Source organism: Enhydra lutris, unplaced genomic scaffold, assembly GCF_002288905.1.
Source record: "Enhydra lutris kenyoni isolate GAN:26980312 unplaced genomic scaffold, ASM228890v2 scaffoldscaffold91, whole genome shotgun sequence".
Classification (NCBI taxonomy): domain Eukaryota; kingdom Metazoa; phylum Chordata; class Mammalia; order Carnivora; family Mustelidae; genus Enhydra; species Enhydra lutris.
This window is the reverse complement of record NW_019154175.1, coordinates 1,257,104-1,267,741: the sequence shown is the minus strand read 5'-3', so window position 1 is coordinate 1,267,741 and position 10,638 is coordinate 1,257,104. Positions and strand designations below refer to the sequence as shown.

The 10,638-nt window shown below is 35.8% G+C and overlaps 1 protein-coding gene across 2 annotated transcripts in view; it reads left to right on the top strand.

Moving 5' to 3' along the window:
* Nucleotides 1-304: 304 nt before the first annotated feature.
* Nucleotides 305-10,638, top strand: part of LOC111162370 (synaptotagmin 14) — a 122,336-nt gene continuing 112,002 nt past the window's right edge. Inside the window, exons 1-2 of one of the 2 annotated variants that reach the window (XM_022526746.1) lie at nucleotides 305-465; nucleotides 7,291-7,506. In XM_022526746.1, the coding sequence (XP_022382454.1) occupies nucleotides 354-465; nucleotides 7,291-7,506 (328 nt within the window). In that variant the 5' untranslated portion in view covers nucleotides 305-353. The remainder of the gene's footprint in view (nucleotides 466-7,290; nucleotides 7,507-10,638) is intronic. The other variant, XM_022526747.1, reaches the window with a different exon arrangement.

Sequence of the window (10,638 nt, the reverse complement as noted above, 5' to 3'; positions counted from 1 at the left end):
ATTTTAATACTCTTAAGTGGGCTAGGTTTGTAATTGTCTATTTTATAAACTCCTGTATTATAAGATTGCTCCAACAGAAATTATACAGAAAATTTTAGGTTTGAGTAAGTACTTCTGAGTGAATTGAACAGCTCATTAAACTGTGCCATTTGTTTTTCTTATAAACCTATGTAAACTATGACAATTAAAAATTATAATTCAACTTAGGCAGTAATCTAACATATGTGTGGGGGTTTCCTTCTTCTTATCTGTAGCTTAAAGAAGAATAAATGCTTACAGCTGTGACTTTTTTTTCTCTAGTATCTCCAGAGGCAGTTGGATTTTTGTCAGCTGTTGGGGTGTTTATTATCTTGATGCTGCTCCTTTTTCTCTATATTAATAAGAAGTTCTGTTTTGAAAATGTTGGCGGGTTTCCAGATCTTGGTTCAGGATACAGTACAAGGAAGAACTCACAAGATAAAATTTGTAAGTATCATCACTGCTTTTCTTATTTGTTCTTTTTATCTATACCATTCTGTTATTTTTTTAAACATATATTGTAAGGTTGGTTTTGACATACTATAAAGTAACATTCGAGCCACTTTTCTGTGAGAGTAAAAAAAAAATTCTATTGAGTAAATTATGTCAGTTATCTTTGTTATTCACGAATTTCTAATATATCACATAAAGATGAACTGCATGCTATCAGAAAACCACATTTTTATTTTTCATACATAATGTATGCTTTTGAGCCTGTAGTATGAGTAGATATGCTTTAAGAAGGAAGTATCTTTCTGCTCTATACAGCTTAAATCTTACTGTCCAAGTAACTCTCTGAAGAGCTTTCCCCCATATTCCCATAGAAGGCTTTGAAAAGTATTCACCCTTTTTCTTTACCTCCTATCGAATTCTCAGCTGATGGATAATTTTATTGTTTAGAGAAAGTGTACAGATAAAGTCTGATTGTAAAAATTAGTGTTCCTTTCCCTCTGTTGGTACCATAGGCATTATATCACTTTTTGTCACTTAAAACTACAAGAGACTAGAAGACACGAGGCCTATAATCTTGTTCTTTCTTCCATGAAAATTATTCCGTGGAGTTAATTTTTTTATATTATGATAAAAGTTCTTTATTAGCTCTTTCCAAAGATTGGCTTATATAATTTGTAAAAATATATTATATATTATATATATAAATGATAGCAGAAGCAAGCTGAGAATTATAAAGGTGAGGTGTTAATTTAGAACAGTATTTCGAGCATTAGCAGAAAAACCTTGCTCTTCTTGTTTATGTTGAAGAGATTTTTTTCTCTTATTTCTGGTAACTTAAAAAGTGATAACATTACCATTTATAAAAATCTGTGGGTTATTGAATTACATCTGTAACTTCTGCATCAGGAAAGAGTAGTACTTTTGTGATTTTGTTGGAAGTTTGAGCATTTCTCATACTTTAGCTTCTTGATCATTTGTGTAGAGTTGAACTGGTTACAGGTATCTCTTTTGGCAGCCTCCAGGAATCCCCTTGTTCAGCTTTTCTGGTTTTTCTCTGGTCTAATAACCCCTTTACACCCTTAAAAATTATTGAACACTCCAAAGAACCTTTGTTTATGTGAGTTAAATCTATTGTTAAAGTACCATATTAGAAGTTAAAACTGAGAACATTTAAAAATATTCTTAACAATTTATTGGTCTTAAAAAAACCCCAATAACTTGTTGTGATGAGCACTGGGTGTTACATGTAAGTGATGGATCACTAAAATTCGATTCCTGAAACCAGTAGTACCCTATATGTTAACTAACTAGAATGTAAATAAGAACTTGGAACAGAAAAATCCACAGAAACCCCAATAAGCCTATTACATACATGTTAAAAATAAGTAACATTTTTTAACTTAAAAAACTATATATTTTTTACACCCCCCCCACCAAAAATGGTGAGAAGAGTGCCATTGTTTTATATTTTCTACAAATCCCTTTAATGACTGACAAAGAAGAACCAGCTGTTATTCTCATGTCTGCTTCTGCATTCAATCTGCCATATAGCCTCTGGAAAACTCCAGTGTTCATTTATGAGCAAATGAAAGTAAAAAAGTTAAACATCCCCTCACTGTTACTATAAAAATAGTTTTGACCTTGAAGATCCTTTGGAAAGGTTTTGGGAACCTTTGTACTTTTTCTAAGCCTTTTTTTTTTTCACTTATGAAATAAGAAGAATAATATTTACCTCCTAGAGTTACTGTGAGAACAGGTATGATACAACTTGTAAATCACAATGCCTTGTATCCAGTAGCCACTCGGCAGGTGACCCCCTGCTCTTTTTCTGTCCTGACCTCTGCACAGATTGCTCATTTTCCCTTTAATAGTTGTCTTAATTTGAAATGATATTGGTAGTTTGTTAGTAATATAGGGTAGTTCCCCTACATAGACTATTAATAAATAAACCAAAAGTTCATAATAAAAATCCTTTTTATACTTCTTCTTGCAGGTATAGAATAAAAAACCAATAGTATTTGAGGGGAAAATATTGTTTTGCGGCTGGTATGATAGCTATGGAGAGGGAAAAAATGTCATTACATGTAAGCCAAGTGGTTTGATTTTTTTTTTTTTTTTTTGGAAGAGTTTTTGCCTCGACGTATTTCTTTCAATGCATAATGCATTTACAGAAAGATTAAAAACCACAATGCAAAATAATAATATCAAGCTCATGAGTAACAACATTTAAGTACATTTTAAATTCAAATTCCTAAGCGGTTGATATTTTGAGAAGAGAAAATTCCATTATTGCATCTGTTAGGAATAAGGAATTAGAAAATGGCATTTTTCAAAACTTTCCAGCAGAATCTGCCTTCAGTGTCTTCTCTGGTGGACACAATCGGTAATGCTATAGAAGATTTAACCACTGCTGTTGGGGAAGTCAGCTACGCTTTAACTGACTCGGTTGCTGAACAGGTAACAAGTATGATCAATGGCTTTCGCCCAGAAGAAGAAAGCTCTGCAGCAGCAGAAGCAGAAGTAGCAGAGACCCCTCAACAAGCAAGTACCAGGTCACCAGAACTCCCCAAAGACACTAACTGTCAGAAAACAGAGTCCAGTTTAGAGCACAGAGCAAATCGAATCAGTTGCTACAATACTTCAGTTTCACAAAAGCAAGATCACAGAATGAATGAAGAAAGAGGAGTCAGACATATTAATGACAGGCAACAGACTCTATCAAAATATCAAGAAAGCAAGAGTGCTGGTGGTGATTCTTTGTTGAAAGGTCCCCTGAGTGATGGTGGGATATCAGTTATCAAACAGAATGCAAGGGCTGGATCGGCTTGTCAAGAACTTGAACATACTGACAGATGTAAAAAAATTGGATTGGGAATGCCCAATAAGGGTAAGAGTGACTTAAAAGAGGTAAGATATCAAGAAATGAAAGAAGATCATTTAAAGAAGGCTGAAAAACATATTAAAAGTAAAGGATCTAAAGGGAGTGAGTGGTCAGGAAAGGAGTGTTCTCCAAAAGATATTTTGGCAAGCAACAGACATAGCATACAGAAACCTGTTATGAAAGAAAGCACACATCCAGCACCATCAGCTGATTCTAAAGAGAAGTTACACGGAAAAACCAAAGAACAGGAAAGTCCAGCAGTGTGCTACAAAATGAAAGGAGACATAAAAACAAAGAAAAATGAAGCCATTTCTGCCCACAAAGGAACAGCAAAGAGTAAAGATGAAAAATATTCTAAGATAATTCCAGGAAAAGGTGAGGTCTCCTAGTGTGGGTTTGAGTGATAAACTTTTCTCTTGATTTTTTAAATTAAGAACACATCCAAATTTCCAAACTTTCCTATACAAGTCTATCTAATTTAAGATTTTCTTGAATCCTCTTACCGGGAGACACTTTTAAGGTCATTTATTTTTTTTCTGACCATCATTTTGAAAGCAGTGATGTTCTTTATACACTGCTAAGTAAAGTATTGGCCCTGGTCCCTGCATTATTTGGCCAATTTTTCAGTGGCCCTAATTTTTCTTCATGATTGTTTATTCAACAACCAGAAACCCCATAATTTTAAGTAGTGCACATTCTCTAGTTGGAGTGTATTTAGTGTGCTGTAGTTGAATTTTAAAATTTTCTATTTTTGTGACTAACCCCTGAGACCTTTATACTATGTTGCCCTTGGAATCTATCCCAACAAGAATCTGTATCAAGTGTTTTTTATTTTTCCTTTAGAGCAATAGAAATTTATTTTATTTTATTCATTTATTTTTAAAGATTTTATTTATTCACTTGAGAGAGAGAGAGAGAGCGTGAGCAGGGGGAGGAGCAGAGGGAGAGGGACAAGCAGACTCCGTGCTGAGCTCAGAGCCCAATGAGGGGCTCCATCTCCTGACTCAGACCATGATCTGAACGGAAATCACAAGTCAGACAGACACTCAACTGACTGAGCCACCCAGGCGCCCCTAGAGTTTATTTTATTGAACAGCATGCTTCAGGATAGGTGTCTATTCATTTAGCCACATATTAAGAATTTTACATCAGTTCTGTATCTACAATGAGTATATGTGAACAATCTGTAATTTTTCACGAGTTCTTTATGTAGAATTAAGATTCCAACTAATCATTTACAGTTTTTAACGGCAGGATTTGTGACAGTTTTCAAAACATTGAGCCAACAGTTAGTTGGTTTGGCTACAGAATGGCTTTTACTGCTGGTGATTACTTCCGGAAATCCTTTAGTCATTTCTGTCTGTTGCTCATCTGGTCACAAGGCCAAAAGTACACTGGCTTTTATTTAAAAATGTGTATATCTGACATTTTTCTATACATTTAGATTCTCATAAAAATAACAAAGATCTGAGTGACAATAGAAATGAAGAAGACTTTGAGTTCTGCTGTGTGAATACATTATAATCAGGATCTGCTACTTATCAATTATATGAATGATTTTTAGATGATATCATAGAGGCTGATCCAGAATGGATAGCCTAATTAAAAAGGAAAGCCAGTTTTTGGAAATATGTCCCTTTTGGAGTCTTTTCAGTTATCAAGTTCAGTAGTTTTGGGTGGCCTTGGTTTAGTTTAGTTAGCCTTATTAATTGAAATAGCAAAAATAAAGTAGAATACATATGTTATTCAGAAAATACCAGAATAGACAGTAGTCATAAGTGCTACATACATAGCAGTATACAGTTAATTTTGTTTTGATTTGTTTTCATTCAGAAGCATGCTCGTCCTAGAAAACCCAAGTATCTCAGGCATTATAGATTATAGTCCAGACTAAATGTAAACATATTATGTTCTAGAAATCATTTGAAAATCATTTGACCTGTGGATTACTTCTTCATAGAGCTGAGCTGTAATGCTAATTACTTAGTAGTAATATAGGTATTACTAGTACCTGTGTTCTAGGTTCGTTCACAGAGCCTATATGGTATAGAAAGAGAAGGAAGAGTTCCCTTCCACATTTCTGAATGCAGGACTACCGTAGGTAATATTTTGTAATAGGTGAAGTGGGATGGCAGAATTTCTAGTGAGCCCCCTCAGAGCTCTCCTGCTGCCAGAGACCACCACCGTGGTAGCCCACAAAGTGCTAAGCTCTCACGGGGCCGGTCAGAGGGCCCAGGTTCTAGTCCAGATCTGCCGTCACCCCAGCGCCAACTAATGGCACTCTCTGCCATGATGGGAAAGTTCCAGGTATTCCTTGTGGTAACCACTAGCCACACGCACATACTAAGCACTTGAAATGGAGCCAGCAGCACTGGGGAAACTGGGTTTTAAATTATTTTGTTTTAAATCAGATAGCTGCGTGTGGCTGGTGGCTACATACTGGGTTGTGCAGAATAGGACACTGGTCGTAGTTTTACCTCCTCATGGCTTTTTCTTACTGAATTAAAAAGGAGGACCTACACTAGTGATGTCCAAGTTCCCTTCATTCTGACTCTAAACATATCATTTCTCTCCCATATTTTTAAATTACTTAGTCTGTGTCTCCCCACCTGAATTTCAGACCTTGATTCCTTTCTTGCAGATGATTTCAAGTGTTTATAAAGAAAATAATATCTTGACAGAACTAATAAATTCTACCTGCTGTGGTCTCTTTATCTTTCCAGAGTTGTTTTATTATTCTGAGAAGGCTCATATTAGGCTAAATGAATTTCAACATAGTGCAGTTTCAAAATTTTTACTTTAAAAAAATGGTAGCAACTAGTTACTATTATACTAGTTAACTATTATTTTAAGAATTATACAAGTTTTCTATGTCCTGAAAAATTTATTTGAAATTTAGTTATACTTATGTAAAATTTTCTTAGTAATTCTCCCTTTCACAGAAAATAAGTGTGTATCCTTCCCCATATTTTTGTATGTGCCTACGAGCATCCACCACAAGTGTGTGTGTATATTGCATGTAGGGGTGTGTGTGGTGTGTTTAAATGAGAACATAGTATGCCTTCTGTCTCATAACCTTCTCTTTTCCCGTAACGTAATGTTGTAGCTGCTGTTCCCTGTGAGCACCTGTGAGTTCACCTCCTCATTTGTAGTGATTGCATACTCTGTCGTTGCCTGGATACATCACCGCGTTCTTAACTGAGGCCCAGCGATGGATGTTTAGATTATATTTTATTTTTGTTTTCTGCTATCTAGCACAGTGCAGTGAATTGTCTGAAATACATATCCTTGCTCACCTGTTTTTAATTATTTTCTTAGGCCGAATTCTTGGAAGGAATTGGTAAATTCCTAGAAATGAATCACAGACTGTGCAGATTTAAAGTTTGATGTGTATTGCCAGATTGCTCTCTAGAAGTGTACCAGTGATAGTTCTACCAGTAGTATATGTCTGCCCATTTCTCTGTTCTCCTAGAACTAAGCATTATCATTTTTGAAAATTTGGACCCAGATGATAACTAAAATGTCTCTAGTCACATTCTAGTTTGAATCAGGTCCATATGTACTGGCGATAGTTCTAAGTCTCTTTGTGTGCTACTGATCCTTTAAAAAATAATTGTGTGAGATAACAAGTTCTGTTATCTCCTTTATCTGTAACTTGGTTGGAAAATCCCTGTGATGAACATCTTTTTATAATTAGAATATATAAATTGATCTTTTTCTATTAAAAATATGAAAATCTAAAACTTTTGGGCTTCTTAAATGAAAAAATTATGTTTATTTAAAGTTGAAAATTCGCATTGGGTATGTATCTGTATATTCATGTGTATATGGATATATATGACATATATCTCTGTGTGTGTGTTTGTGTGTGTGTGTATCAAATTTGTCATACTTTATTGTATTAAAATTTCGATTTGTTCTCCTGTCATTCCAAATAGATAATTCCTACATGGACAAAGATGAGCACGGTTCGTCCTCTGAGAGTGAAGATGAGGCACTGGGTAAATATCATGAGGCCTTGTCCAGAACACACAATTCCAGACTACCATTGGCAGATTCGAGACAAAAGAACTATGCTTGGGAAACAAGACAAAAGTACAGTCCTCTGTCTGCGGAATATGATGGCTACAGTAGTGAAGCATCAATAGACGAAGGTAACACAGATTACTTATTTTATTTTTTTAGATCACACACTATAGTATTAGATTATTTGTACCCAAAATTCTAGCCATCTGTGGCTGTGTGATAAACAAGAGATAAACAGAGTCACATTTCTATTAATATAATTTAGCAAAATTCAGATCTTTGGACTGAAGCCAAAACCCCAAACCCCTAAAAGTAAAACACCAAAAAATGTACATACCATAGTAATTCTGTTTCTCTTTACACAATGTAAGAGTGAGGTAGAAGATGGAAGTCTGATGTTCTCTCACTTTGGAATCAGTCTCCAAACACCTGGCATAGGAACTGGCAGAGTCTAGGTCTCTTATAGTGTTAAACTTGACTCTGGTGTGTCAGTGTATGCTTTTTCATTCAGTGTGGCCCCAAACAGAAGCCAGATACTTCATGTGGCACACAGCAGGAGGAATGGTGATCTGTTCTGTGGAGGAAGAAAGTGTCCAGGATGGATTGAGAGCTCATACTGTATTACACTTTGCTTTAAGGGTGACTCTAGGAAATTTTAAGGATAACTTTGTCTCTAATTGATCTTTGCTTCATGTACTGACAATTGACTTAAAACTCAGTCTGTATACAAGATATGTGTCCACTCTAACATGTTTTTACATCTTTCTATAAGGGAAATTAATTGCTATTAATTAAGGCATATTTATTTCCATGTTTTAGGTAGGTTGCTCACATGCTTGATAGAATGTATGAGTACTCCTAGTAATTATTATCTTTATACTCAGGTATGAAGAAGGAAACAATATATCTTAGACAGCAATCTTTTATTACATCGAACACAAACTGTCCTTCATTTTATAGCCATGGTTTGTGTTTAAGGGTCTTATAACTATTGATTACTTAAAGTCTTACCCCAGCTCGTAGAGTTGTCAAAGGAGCTAAGTCATCTTTTTGTTTTTTTAATTTGGCTTAAGGCTAGCTAATGACTGAGGTATGTACCTCCTTTTTATTTCTACTAGGACACAATTTATAATAAGAAATTAATCAAATGCTGAGTAATTACTATATAGGAAACTTATTATGAGATGGTGGGGAAGAAATAAAAAATGTTAGACTCTACGCTCAAATATACCTTTCTAATACTAGAGAAAATAAAACACGTGTTTACAAAGATAACTGAGTGATGTGAAGCAGTAAAGCCAGTCTCCAGCCCATGTCCACCCCTTCCACCCGGCATGTTAATAGTAGAGCTGCAAGAGAATGGGTTTTGAACCTGATCCTTGTTTACATTCTGGCTCTGGGACTTAACATACTGACTTAACATATTAGCTACAAGCCTTGGGCAGGATAGTTAATGGTTTTCCGATTTGTTTCATTGTCTCTAAAATGTGGATCATACCTTCCTGATAGGGTTGTCATGAACATTACATGGTATACGTGGTAGTTTTTAGCAAAATTCTGGCCCCTGTGGGCGAGTGACCAGTAAATGGTCACTGTGGCTAAGGGTGGTGGATACAGTGGTGGTGATGAGCGTGAGCGGCCGTGAACAAGGCCTGCACTTGTCATCTGTGACCCTGGACACTTTCCTTTTTGCAGCTTCGGTTTAGGGTTTTTATTTTTTCCTCCTCACTGCTTCTTCCCCCTCACTCCCTGCACTTCTGTGCTGTCTTGATTGCTTCCCATGGTTCTGTTACTCTAGCACGGCTCTGTAGTCTGGGAGAAGAGCAGTGAGGAGAGAAGCATAACCTCACTAGTTTTTTTTTTTTTTTTCCTTGCTCTAAGCTCTGGAACTGGGACCGATGTCCTGGAGTCACCATCTCTTTTCATTTTACCTATATATTTAGGACCCATCTCTACTTTCCTACTGTTTCTACTCTCTATTAATTGATAAAGCACCCAGGCTAGATTGACTTTAGGCATTCTGAAATTAGATTTATTTCATAAACATTTGTCGAAAGCTTTCCTGTGCCATACTAGATACTGTGTATCTAAAGATGGATAAAACAAGCTTGTTTCAAAGAATCCACAGGCTAGAGGAGGAAGACCATAGACAATATGTGTGATACAATATGGTAAGAGGTCTATTAGTTTCATGAACAAAGTGCTATAGACATTCAGAGATGGAGGTGGCTCTGTTGTTTGGGAGGTGGGGAAATGGGGAAGTCTAATGTAGTCTTCACAGAGTAGGTAAACTGGACTTGAGTAAGAACTGTTTCAACAGCTATGGAATAGTGATTGCATGAAAGCAAATGAGAGTGTATTTTAGTGTCTTTAGCTTAGGATCTGTGTTTGGAGAATGGGTAGGTGATGGGTTTGAATACCATGTTCAGGAGTTTATTGTCTTATAGGAAATACAGAGTCCTGTAAGATTTTTAAACTGGACGATATGGCACTTTTAGAAATGTATTTAAGAAAGATTATTTAACTATTGTAACGGAAAATGAATTGAGGTACTAGAGGTAGAAAGAATCAGTTAGATAAACAATGATGAGATCTTCATTGGAAGTGAGTTTGGAGACACAGATTTCATAAATTTTAAGATGGTCTCAATATATCTTGAATGATTGAATGTGTGCAGTGAGTAAAGAATCAGGATTTTTAATTAGTTCAGAGTATTAGGGAAGTAAGTTTGTGTGGGAAGAGGTAATTCAGTCTCCATCATGCTGAATCAGAAATGTCTAGAACATCCAGATGGAGATGGATATCCTTGTTGTTAAAATGCTGTCATTGAGCTTTAGGATGGAGAGATAACCAAGTGATAATGTAAGAAAACAGTAGAATAGGAGGATAGTTTTGTATCATATGTTATTGCTTATTGAAAAGTCAAAGCTGCTTTGAGCTCAAAATAGATTCAGTGAAATGGGGTAAGAAAGGAGAATTTGATTGGAGGATGAGACTGATTCAGAGTTCACGGTCTTAGGTAAAAGTAATTTCGAGTGATAGTAAATTCTTAACATGCCCCCTCACAAAGATGCAGAAGTACATATGAGATTCTTTTTTTTTTTTAATTTTTAATTTTTTTATAAACATATAATGTATTTTTATCCCCAGGGGTATAGGTCTGTGAATCGCCAGGTTTACACACTTCACAGCACTCACCATAGCACATACCCTCCCCAATGTCCATAACCCCACCCCCCTCTCCCAAACCCCCTCCCCCC